At 37.8% G+C, this 13,162-nt stretch overlaps 1 protein-coding gene across 4 annotated transcripts in view; it reads right to left on the reverse strand.

Moving 5' to 3' along the window:
* Window positions 1-11,285, reverse strand: part of LOC150091098 (mediator of RNA polymerase II transcription subunit 12-like protein) — an 825,386-nt gene extending 814,101 nt beyond the window's left edge. For all 4 annotated transcript variants that reach the window (XM_090374287.1, XM_090374270.1, XM_090374279.1 and 1 more), the window contains exon 1: window positions 11,057-11,285. In XM_090374287.1, coding sequence (XP_090230413.1) covers window positions 11,057-11,182 — 126 coding nt within the window. In that variant the 5' untranslated portion in view covers window positions 11,183-11,285. The remainder of the gene's footprint in view (window positions 1-11,056) is intronic.
* Between the last annotated feature and the right edge of the window lie 1,877 nt (window positions 11,286-13,162).

Genomic DNA, 13,162 nt, shown 5'->3' on the forward strand with positions numbered 1-13,162 from the left:
TACAATTCGATTGCGGAGAGTTTCCATATCAGTTGGTGTTCTCGCAACACTCTCCGAATAGTCGAACGTTGAACAGCCAGTTGCATTGCTATTCTGCGTGTGCTGATTAGAGAAGTGGCAGCAAAACACCCAAAATCTTCTCCTCTACTTCAGGAGTCGTAGATCTTGATCGTCCTCTGTTGGCAGCATGAGGTGTAAAGATCCCTGTTCACAAAGGCGGCGATGGATACCTTCAAACATTTTCCTGTCTGGACATCTTCGTTCTGGGAACCTTTTGTGACACAAACAACAAGCCTCCAGAGCATTGCCGTCTGCCAACCATACATAAAGTGCATATCCGCCTGCTCCTGATTTGGGTACATGGTCAGAATGGAAAACCACCAAATTCTGTCGGTAACTTGTGATGAAGGAAATCACCTGCGGGAGATAAGACATTCCGGTTAATAACTCAGGAACCAAGCATTTCCGGAACTATGTTGATATAAAATATTTTTATTGTCTACATGGTCTCCGTAGCAGTGGTCAGGAGCGGGAGTGCAGTAGCACACGCTCTTTGAGTAGACCGGGGTTCAAGCCCCTGACTGCTAAATACGGTCGATCTGCCAACCCGCACTGGACCAGCGTGGCAGATTATGGTCCATTTCCCACAGCATGAATTGTTGAAAAGGCTTCCATCTTGCAGTGCGTTGATAATGTCTGCAGTTTACCCTTTTTTTTTTTTTTTTTTTATGAGGAACTCATTCCTGAAGTTAAGCAATGTATTTTTGAGACAACCTGTATAAGTAAAGTCCTTGCTCCTTTTCTTAGCATCCTTTGCCTAAGATTTCTCATAATCTGCCTTCGCTTGCCTAACCTCCTTTGTGACTTGATTACAGACTAGCTTATATCTACTGTCACCTGATAATTTATATGCATGCATTTTCTTCTCTGCAATGAGTCTCATTAGTTCATCTGACATACATTTTGGCCTAAATCTTGAACACTATTTCCTAGTTGGTATGAAAGGCCTAGTAGCTAACGAGATTAATTCCTTGAATGCTTCCCATTTAGAATTTGTGCTGGTAACATCATCAGTTGATCCCACTGTATAGAATTTAAAAGCTGTCTGAGACCACTGTAGTCACCTTTAAAGAAGCAAAAACCCTTCCCTTACCTCTGATGGTAGTAATACCTTTAAGTAAATCCCACATCAGTACACAGTGATCACTGCCACCCAGTGGTTCCTTTATCTGCAAATTCTTAATGCACGAATGATCACTGCTCAAAAATTAGATCAAGAGTATTACTCTCTCCGGTTGCCTTTTGAACATGCTGCTGCTGTAGAAAACAATCATCCAATATATCCACAAAAGTCATGCTAGTGTGCAAGTGACCAATCCACAAGCTCCAGTCAATAACTGGGAAGTTAAAATCCCCCTTTATAAGAACATTGCGATTTACTGACACACTATTTCTCTGTACAACTTTTTGTTATACTCATCAGAGTCATTAAGCCTATAACACACTCTTACTCTAATTTTCCCTTTCCGAGTGTTTATGTCACACCAAATTGACTCAACATTGCACTGTCCACCCATATCAACTGGATGCACTTCCTTAGATTTTGTTTGTTAACTAACAGCATAACCTCTCCTCCTTTCCTATCCTGTCCACATTGTACTCCCAAAATTCCAATTCTGCACTGCTTATATCTGTGTGACACCACGCCACTGATATCCCAACAATATCCACCTTCGATATCTTGCCCAGCACTTCAAATTCATCAAATTTATTTACTATACTCCTAGCATTGGTGTACATGCAAGTATATATACACTTGTTTATCCTTAGTTATTCTAACATAGCCCATGTATTTATTTTTTCCATGATAACTTCCAGCAATCCCTCAAATTCCTAGCACCCCGCCCTGCAGGTTGCTGCTCTTTCTAATAGAAGCAGTCCGAGAATCACTTTCAGCTCTGCCTACAGCTACTGTTAATCTTTTAGTCTGTGAATCCCCCCAAGCTAGCAGTCTTCCAGCCTACCTAACACTGCCTCCACATCAGCAAACACTCTTGCATCCAGTTGACACTATGCTGCTGCAACAGGATCTGGAAAGGTTGAGCAGATGGGCTGAGAGGTGGCAAATGAAGTTTAACATTGACAAATGTAAAGTACTACACATGGGAAACAGCAACCCCAGAGCAACGTATCAATTCTGTGGTACTACACTGACAGTGGTAGAGAATGAAAGGGACCTGGGGGTGGTTGTGCAGGCAGATATGAAGTTCTTTGAGCAGTGCAGATGGGCTGCAAGAGTAGCTCATGGTGTATTGTCAATGATATATAGGAATTTTTCTAGCAGGGATAAGGAGGTGATTATTCCCTTGTATAAGGCAATGGTCAGGCCACACCTAGAGTACTGTATACAGGTCTGGAGGCCTCTTTTCAAGAAGGATGTACAGCTGCTGGAACGAGTACAGAGAAGGGCAACAAGATTAGTGAATGGAACAAAGGGGTGCTCTTACGAAGAAAGGATTAAGTTTTGCAAATTACAGTGTCTGGAGACTAGGCACCAGCGAGGTGATCTGATAGAGGTGTATAAAGCCTTGAATGGTTTGAGCATGCTCAATGCTGATGGGATTCTTCCTCTCGCTCAGAATAATCACCTGAGAGGGCATAAATTCAAATTGAGGAAAGACAGATGTAGGATATACATGCGGAAATTTGCCTTTAGCCAGCGAGTGGTTGGTTGGTGGAACAGACTTCCATCCCTTGTCGTGGAAGTTGATAGCCTAAATAAGTTTAAGGCTCAGCTGGACAGGTATTTTGAACGAACAGAGGGGTGAAGTGGAAGTGGGTTTTTTTTTTTTTTTTTTTTGGCTGATGCTGCATAAGTTTGCTTTCTTGCATCAAATGCCTCTACTAATGCTAATATCCAATCAGATCGGTAAGAGACAAGGTCTCCCCATAATTTGCTTTGACTACAATATAACTGCATTGTTGTTTATATAGTATTGCATTACTTCTTTAACAAGAGGCTCCATTATTTTCCCTGGAACAGAAGTTAAGCTAACAGATCTGTAATTACTTATGTCATCTTTTGATTCCCCTTTGTGAATTGGAAGACATTTGCACATATCTAGTCCAAAGAGACTTCCTCTGAATCCTGGACAGGACTGAACATCGAGCAGCTGTTCGGAGCTACCAAAGGCAGAGAGACATTTGCTGTGTGGTCACTGACCTCCATTAGGAGTGGTACACAGGGAAGAAGCAGACTATTTCTCAGTATAGTCATTTATTATATTCATCACAGTGATTAAACCTATAATGCACTTCTCTTCTCATTTTCGGTTTCCCAGTGCTTATGTCACATTTTAATAGTGATATACATACAGTAAACTTTCACATTTACAGACTTCGATTGAAGTAGCTATCGAGAATATTTTTAAGACAATGTATAAGTTTTAGTCAGGGTTTATGCTGCCACTACATATCATACAAAATTTTAACTCTTTTACTCCACTTAATAAGTGCAGTAAAATATTCTCTTACAACATTTAATGTTTTTTAATAAACAGTAATACAGCAATTTTTCATAACATTCTAGCAACTTCAGCAACTGAATTTTTTTTTCAGGGCCAATCAAGATTTGGTGAATAGGCCTTATTCCCATATAGTCCATTAAAGCAAGGTTTTTACTGTATTTATATTGTTTCCATATATTGAAGAACACTAGAATTTGAAATGCAGTGTTTCAAATACTGATTTTGGAATGCAACTCTATCAGTAGTAGAGTTGTCACAATTCAACTGCTATCAGTAGGTCAATCCATAATCTCATAAATTGGCAAGTTAAACATGTAAAATAAGTTGAAGCACACAGCTATATCAATATTTGAAATGCAGTGTTTCAAATACTAATTATGGTATGCAACTCCATTAATAGTTGAGCAACAGCATTGCTCAACTATTGCTATCAACAGGTCTATTCATGATCTCAGGTTAAGAGGGAAAAAATGTCCTGTTCATACTCCGGCACAACTACTAGGCCAGAGAAGTTAATCATTTTAACAATGAATATAATCAACTATATTTAGCAGTCACACAGGCTTGAACTCAAACACAAAAGCCAGTGCACTCTCATACTTGGTCACTCGACAATGAATGCCCAATGATACAGAATTTTTTACATTGATCTACATTATCTGGAGCGATTGGATGGAGCAATCAGACAACTAAATGTGAAACTACATGACCTGCTGTTTGTGTTGTCCAGGAGGGAGAGGTGCTTAGTTTTGATTGATAGGTCGTTATTTTTCGTCACTATACTTTGCATCTTGTGCTTTTATCATATGACTTTTAATAATGTATGGCCAAAAGTGTGAATTTGATAGCTTCGGAATACAAGTGTTTTAGTGTGTTCAAAAAAATGCCAGGACTCATGAATGAGCTTTTTTTGTTTTCACGTTGTTTTTTTTGACGATTTGATTTTTTTCTCAGTAATGATACGAGTTGAAAGCCGGCGTCTGGTGCAGCATCCACAGGAAAAAAAAAGTCATTTCTGTTGACGTACATGAGCAATTCTCATTGTTAATGAACATGAAATCGTCTGGTAATGTACAGGCAAGAAGAATCAGTGGTGTTAATTTTTGTTAGTTGTTTAAAAAAAAAATTGCCATTTTTGCCTTTTCTTTTCTTCATTTCAGCTCCAACATATTATGTCACATGACAGCCTCTAAAAAGATCGATCGTGTGGGATGTGGCTTGTTTCTGTCAGTTTCTGTCAATCAGCATTACTCCTCGATGACACAAACAGCAAGTCACGTAGTTTCACGTTTAGTCATCCAATCAACTCCAGTAAATGCAAATTTACCATTTTTTATTATAAATAAATTCATATTATTCATTTATAAATAAAATGACAAATTTGCTTTTGATTAAAAAGTGAATATATAATTTTATTCAAAGAGAACTCTTAAAATACTTGTTTCATGGGGTAATGTAGATGGATACAAATATATTCATTGCAAGGCTGGGTCCATATTTCCAAAAAAAAAAAAAAAAACACATCCCAGTGACAACTATAATGCCAGCACACTGAGCTGGCAAGAACAGGTGACTATTACCTTGGGATTATACCAGAGGATAAAAAAAAAAACATCACAGAATGTCAATACAAATTCCAAAATTTTTAAGCTTTGCTAATGTGTAGTTAGGTTGTTGTTGTTGTTATCTGGTTTTTAGGAGCATTAGCAACTAAGGCCATATTGCTCCAGGAATATGCGGTGGTCATTCCCTGACCTTTCCGCATCCTCCGTATTTGGTGGTGACGGGTTCGAACCCCGGTCTAATCAAGAAACGGTGCCACACACTGCTGCTCCTTCCCACCTGGCTACAGAGGTGCCGTTAGTCGGGATCGACATAGAAACAACATTTCTTGTACAATTCCAATAAATGTAAACTCATGGCTCCTGAACTCACAAGAGTGAATATTACATAGCTGAACAGAAAAAGTTGAAACAAGTTAACACTGAAACCCCCAGAAGACACTAGAAAAACATGCAATGGCAGAACTTAGTATTACTAGTGGCAAATGATTTAAGAAAGCAAGCTTATAAAAAACTACCAACCCCATTTTCACATCACCTCTAATAATATCTCTAAACCTTCCTTAAATTTATTGAAAACTATTCACATCCCCAATGTCAGCTGGAAGTTTGCTCCAACAATCCATTACTCTGTGGCTTAAAGTAAATTTTCATACATCTATCCTGCAACACTCCTTTTTCAATTTATGCCCCTTCATGCATGTTCTTTAAGAAACAGTAGAAATATCAAAAGCATTTAGTTTACATAATGCATTTTAAGCCTTAAACACTTGAATTGGGTCTTCTTGCAGGCACTTAATTTTAAAGCACTGCAATTTGTAGAACTCAGGTTTTTAGTAGTGACAATCCCCTTTTGTGTCATTTAGCAATCTGATTTCTCTTCTCCACGGCCATTATTCTTCAAATGAGGCATCCAGACTTGTATACAGAACTCAAGATACAGAACCATTGCCTTACACAATGGGATGGTCACCTCCATGTCCCTGCTTCCAAAATTCCTGTATATCATTGACAAAAACTCATGATCTGTCCTAGCAGCTGATGTGCACTGCTCAGAAAACTTCAGTCAGAATGTATAATTACCCCTAGATCTCTTTCAATCTCTACCCCCTTGAGTGTAATACCACCTAATCAGTATTAGTATAATACCACCTAACCTTGAATTTATTAATGTTAAAACTGAACTGTCAGTTCTCAGCACATCTGTCCAATTTTTCTACCTTACTGCAGTAGTATTCTTGATTCCCATCATTAACCACCCTGCCAACCATATGCAAACTTAGACAATAAGCATGATATGCTTCAACAATATCATTAATAAATACTGTAAACAGTAATAGGCTCAGCACTGAATCCTGTGGAACTCCACTAATAACATTAGTCCAAGAACAGCAGAGCCCATTTAAAGCCATCCTCTACCTTCTGGAACTCAACCATCCCTTCAACCACAACAGTAATCTTCCCTGATTACCGTACTATTCCAATTTCTACAGCAGTCTTTGATGTGGAAGTGTCAAAAGCTTTACTGAATAAGGCTTTGCTAATTTCTAATCAGACTTAACAAAGCTTTGCTGATAGCTAATCAGATCTCTTAACAAATCAGTGTTGTGATTTCTGAATAACTCCATTCCCAACAAGAATATCTTGCAATACTTCTTTAGACACTGATCCCATTATTTTTTCTGAAACAAAAGTCAAGTTAATAAATCTGTAATTACTCACTTTGCCCTTTCCCCCCCCCCTTTGTGATTAGGAGAAACAATTGCATATTCCAATCTACAGGGATCTCCTCTGAACCCAATGATAAAACTCCTGGATTCAGGGGATTCTTGTATACTCTCATGATTATGGTCCAAAGTCTGCTTAGATCTTTTGAAGCATCTTTTAATACAATTGGAGAGATCCCATCAGCCCCCAAGGTGCCTTGTTTACTTTTAGCTACAACAAATTCTCTTGCAATTTCTTTTCAGTTACCACAAATCATTTACTTCTGCTATTCCCATCCCTAAAAACTTCTTCACAGCAACCTGAGAAGGATCATCAATAGTTATGCCATTCATATCTAGTAGGGCAATATTATTCATCCCTTTCCTTCATTGCTAACAAAGGCAAAGAATTATTTACCACTTTTCTTTATATTCTTAGCCAAAGACATCTCATAACCTCTTTAACTTGTCTAACCCAATTAGTGACTTTATTTCAGACTAGTCTGTACTTAATGTAGGTTTCTGTGTTCCTTGATAATTTAAAATTATCCCTTGCATTTTACTTTGACAAAAGTCTTATCAGTTCATCTGACATCCATTTAGGTTGAAACCTTAAAAAGTAGCTCTTATTTGGTATAAAAAACAAGAGTGGCTCCTATGATTAATTCACTGAATGCTTTCTATTTAGAATATGCAGGTAGTAACATAATTGGTGCCCTACTGAATAGAATTTTAAAATTGTTTTGAGACTGCTATAGTCATCTTTAAGAAAGCAAATATCTTCAGGTAAATAACACACTGAGATATTATGATTACTTACAACTAGTAGTGCCTTATCTGGAGATATGAAGAATCACAGCTGGCAATTGGATCAAGATTACTGCTGCCTCTCTAACATGCTGGTGTAGAAAGTAATAATTCAATAAATCCAGAAAATCATGCCTGGGCATGTGACCAACCCACAAGTTTCAGTCAATATCTGAAGAGTTAAAGTTCCCCCCATTACAAGACATTCTAAACTACTAGTCCATTCTATTTGTCTATGTAACTAGAAAAATTTGGGAAGGTGGGCTGAGAAGTGGCAACTGAAGTTTAACATTGACAAATGCAAAGTACTGCATATGGGCACAAGTAACCCCAGAGTACCAGCTGTGTGGTACTACATTTAAGGTGGTAGAAAATTAAAAAGACCTGGGAGTAATTGTACAGTCAGATATGAAGTTTTCTGACAATGCAGACAGGCTGCCAGGGCAGTTCATGGGTTTTCTCAATGATATACAGGAATTTTGCTAGCAGGGAAAAGGAGGTAATTGTCCCTCTGTATACGGCAATGGTCAGGCCATGCCTTGAGTACTGCGTACAGGTCTGGAGGCCTCATTTTAGGAAGGATGCAGATTTGCTTGAGCATGTACAGAGAAGGGCAACAAGATTGGTGAGGGGAATGAAGGGATCCTCTTATCAAGAGAGGCTTAAGTTGTGCAAATTGCAGTGGCTGGAGACTAGGCACCTGCAAGGTGATCTGATTGAGGTGTATAAGGCCTTGAATGGGTTGAGCATGCTGAATTCTGATGGGATTCTTCCACTTGTTTAGATTACGAACCTAAGGGAGCATAAATTCAAACTGAGGAAAGATAGTTGTATAACAGATGTGCGGAAATTTGCCTTTAGCCAGCAGGTGGTTAATTGCTGGAACAAACTTCCATCTGTCGTTGTGGAAGTTGATAGGTTAAATAAATTTAAGGAGGAACTGGACAAACATTTAGAGAGAATGGTTGTGTAAATTATTATTTTTTTTTTTTTTTTGGCTGATGCTACATAAGCTCATAAGCTTGCTTTATTGCATCAGATGCTACGATCACTACTACTACTGTCCATTATATTCAAATTTATCACAGTCATTTGACTTACAGCAAACTCCTGCTCTCATTTTATTTTATCCAGTGTCACACCAAACTGAATCAATACTGCATTGGCCACCCAATTCAACTGGGCCCACTGCCTTTGATTTTATGTGATTCTTGACCAAGAGCATAAACTCCACCTCCCCTCCTGTCTGGTCTATCCCTCCTGTACACATTGTACTGACCATATTTAAATTCCACATCCCTTATATTAAAGTGGCACCATGTTTCTAATATCCTTACAATATCTGCATTTCATGACTTACCCAGTACTTCAAAATCGTCAAATCTGTTTACTACACTCTTGCATTTGATGACTTACTACATATCTGCATTTGTTGACTTATCCAGTACTTCATCCAATCTGTTTACTACACTCCTAGCATTGGTGTACAAGCAAGTATACACATGCACGTGTTGGCAGCAATCAAAATATATTACTTCAAGATCTTGATAAACCAGGCAACCAGCTTAAAAATGGAAAGGTTCAAATCTATCTTCTGATTAAAGGTGCTGAATTTGAATAGCAGTATTCCCACAGCAACATAACATTTGTGTAGCATCAAGCTGAACATAGATGTTAAAAAAAAAAAGAACTAAGAGTAACTGAAAAACATATCTTGAAGTTCTCCCAGCAGCGCATACATTGCTAGACCAGCTGAGGGGGGTTCTGTCAAGAATACAAACTAGAGTAGCCAATCTTTCTGTAGTGTGCCACATATTATGGTAGAAAATTGTTGCTTGCCAGCTAGAAATGGATTCACAAGATACAAGAATCAATATCGCCTTCCACCGATTCACACGTAGCGCCACCAAATGTTTTGGCTAACTACATAAAGGAATTTGATGCTAAGCACTTGTAATTAAAAAAGTAAAATGATTATAAAATAAAAAGGGTACATAAAACAGAGGTGAAAACAATTAACAAACAAATGTTAATTCAACACAGCACTGATGTTTTGAGAAACTCACTAGCCCCCTACTTACTATACTAAATTAATGATAAAAGGCAGTAAATATGAATGGAAAATAAGGTTCCCAACACCACTGAAATGTGGGTCAAAATTTGTGCCACTGAAAGAGGAAGCTAAAAATATGCAAAGGTACATCCATGAGGGTGCTTTTTTCTTTCCCAAGAACATTATATAATTGTAGTCATTGTTTCTTGTAAAAACTACACATGTGGTTTTTACAAGAAACAATTACTACAAATATTAGTTTTAAAATAAAAAGACATATCCAGTGTTCACCAGCTTCCACAGTATGAAGCATATGAAATAATAAATGTAATTTTTTTTATATATTAATTAATAGCTGTACCTTAATCAATCAATTATATCAATATTTGCAGTGAAAGGAAATTGAAGTGAACATAATGCTGCTAGGATGCAAAAATCTGGCAGAATCTTTTGGAACATGACACTACAGAAAGTTTGAAAAGCTCTAATGTACTATATGTGATTAGCTTCACTCTGATTTTTCAAATTGGTTGTTTAATTTTTTTTTTTAAATTGGAAGGCATACCACTAACAGCCAATAGGCCAAAGCTGGCCATCCCTGATATACAGGGGTTTTCCAGGACAATGATTATCTCATTCTATAAATCAACATTTAACTCACTACAAGCAGGCTTGTAAACTGCATTTGGGAAGAATCTTTGGAAAAGGTGCAGAGATGCATAACATTAGTTATGGCACAAAAGAATATTCTTGACAATAAGAACAGGGAGTTCTGTAAACTGCAGTCTCTAGAAACTGGGCATCTAGTGTGTTATAACGAAGTGTAAACGATTTAAAAGTGTTTGTAATATAAATGCTGATAGTATCTTTATCTTTCTTGGATGATACACAAATGTATACAAATTTAAATTGAAAAAGGTTGTTTGCAGAACAGATATGCTGAAATATGAATACAGTCCAAGAACAACTGATCCTTGGCAAAAACTTCCACTTGGTGTTATGTAAATTGATACTTTGAACAAACATAAAGGTTTGCCCAAATCATTTGGCCATTTTTTATTTTATTTTGCTGTTGCAGTAAAAGCTCCCTTCTTTGTATCATGTTGCCAATATTACTTGTTTTAAACACAAAATCTTGCAATGCTTTAGGGTCCCAACTATTCAAACTCGATATACCTAAAGTAATACAAACTTCGACCACTAGGTCTCTACTTTCTAAGCCAACTTCTAGATTTGTTCCATTTAGCTGGAAAAAAAAAAAATAACTGCTTAAATTTAAAAAAGCAGTAACATTATATGATATAATTTGATTTGCTTTTTTTTTTTTTTTTATGTTACTCAGCAGAATATTTTGAACATTAATTTAATATATATGTAAATCGAGCAGTTAGCCGAATTCACCTCTTTTTGTTTCGGATCTTGCGGATACACATCAGGTGGTCCTAAACGAGGCCGTTTAAGCGGACGTTTTTCAAATAGCCACGACGTTGCAGCCATATTAAAATGCTTAATTTCTACACAAACCATGTGGGCCACATTACTTGAGAGGTGTTATAATTAATAACACCTAAAGAAAACACAGAAATAAAGGAATATTTTCTACTTCGCTCCTTTCAAGGCATATCTTCGTTTCCGGCATAAACGTGTGGCGCGACCTAACGAGAAAAACCAAAAATATTTCAATAATTGGAAGAGGGAGGGCAACTACATAACTACTGATCGTACGAAAATTAATAAAGCAACAGTAATATATCACGTAACATAACATAATACTGTACGTATTGAAAACACATCTATGCCAACACTGAAACAATTTGATATTGAGAGCTTTTCAATTTAATTGCGGCACTTAGACAAACACAACTTCATCTGTCACTGTCATGTTAGTGCGACTTTTTACTTCAAAATAATAAAATTTAAATTTAAATACTAAATATTTAAATTCACGTACGTTACCACTTAATGAGAATAATAGCAAAGCTTAACTGACGGTACTCACCTCAAATAAGCTTAAGCTTTGCTATTATTCTCATTAAGTTGAATTTCAAATAACGATACATTAAGTTCTATCAATTAACTAAACATTCCCACTTTTAAGCAATATTACAGGTGACGTTGCAAGCCTCAAAACACGAGGGTTGTTGACACGAAATGTTATTTAAAGTATGACTTGACACAAGGCGAATGCCATATCTTGTTCACGCAATGTGCAAGTCTGTGTGATGAAGTTCAAAAACGTCCTCATTGTCAGCGCATACGCCCCATCCCTGGAGAATGTGCAGCATTTACTACAACTGCTAGAATTGTTGGTGTCGGGATTTTTCTAGGGCTACTAGGACGATGCTTACTATTAATCTGTAATCTGCGATACTGACCCTATCAAAGAAATAAATTGAGCCAATAAATCATGGCTGCAAGCAGGGTCGTGCAAAGGAACTTCGGGGCCCGAAGGCAAAAGGGGTTAATGGGTCTTGTTTTTAAGATGAGACTTTTATGACTCCCTCGTTGGGGCATTTAGATTGGGGGCCATAATGCAGAGCATCAAATACACCCCCCCCCCTATTTGCATGGCATTGGCTGCAAGGGAAGCAAGAAGCATTTCAACATCGCCTGTCATCGTTCCGCTGGTCCACGGGTCGACGTATGCAGTCTCGCCACCATGCACTGTCTGTGAACTTCTCTCCCTCGTTGATTTCACTCCAATTTCCTCCTCGTTTAATGACATCGATCTTAATCATGTCCTGCCATTCGTTCTTGGTCTCCCCTTTGGTCTTTTGTCCTTTAATTGTAAATCAAACATTCTTCTTGGCAAACGCCTCTCGTTCATCCTCTTGAAATATCCAAATCATTTCAAACTGGAACTTTCAATCTTATTCTGGAGTTTTTCAACTTGAATTCTCTCCCTAATCACATCATTCCTCATTCTTTCGTGTCTTATCTTTCCGGCTATGCTCCTCACAATTTCATTTCTGCCCCCCGAATTCTGCTTTCATCCTTTTTCCTCATAGTCCAAGTTTCAGATGCATATGTCAGAATTGGTACATAATAGGCCTGATATAGCCTTCTTACACTTCAGTGGTATGTTCCTGTTCCAGATCAGATCTCTTGTCTGCCTATAGAAATTTTCAACCGCTTGAATCCTACTTATTTCTTCGTGTATACTCCCGTCTTTGTAATAAAAAAATTACTATATTAGGGTTACCCGTAAATGATTACATTAACCTGTATTCGTGTCTGTAAATTGCGTGTGTTCTTTGGTCGATTTGCCTGTTTTGCTGGACGAAAAAAACCTCAGTTTCTGAGGGAAAAAACCTTGCTATCTACGCCTGAGACCGACTAACTCAGCCACGGAGTGAAAAAAGCCCACTAAAGTTCCTCGCGTCATCGACAGGATTCGAACCCGGGCCTTTTCCAGCCGGTGTGAGGAGGACGGTGACGATCCCACTGTGCTACCCACGCAGACCCCGTCTTTGCAATGGTGCTTCCTAGATATTTGAAGATGTTAAC

Source organism: Mastigoproctus giganteus, chromosome 1, assembly GCF_048544385.1.
Source record: "Mastigoproctus giganteus isolate SK-2022 chromosome 1, ASM4854438v1, whole genome shotgun sequence".
Classification (NCBI taxonomy): domain Eukaryota; kingdom Metazoa; phylum Arthropoda; class Arachnida; order Uropygi; family Thelyphonidae; genus Mastigoproctus; species Mastigoproctus giganteus.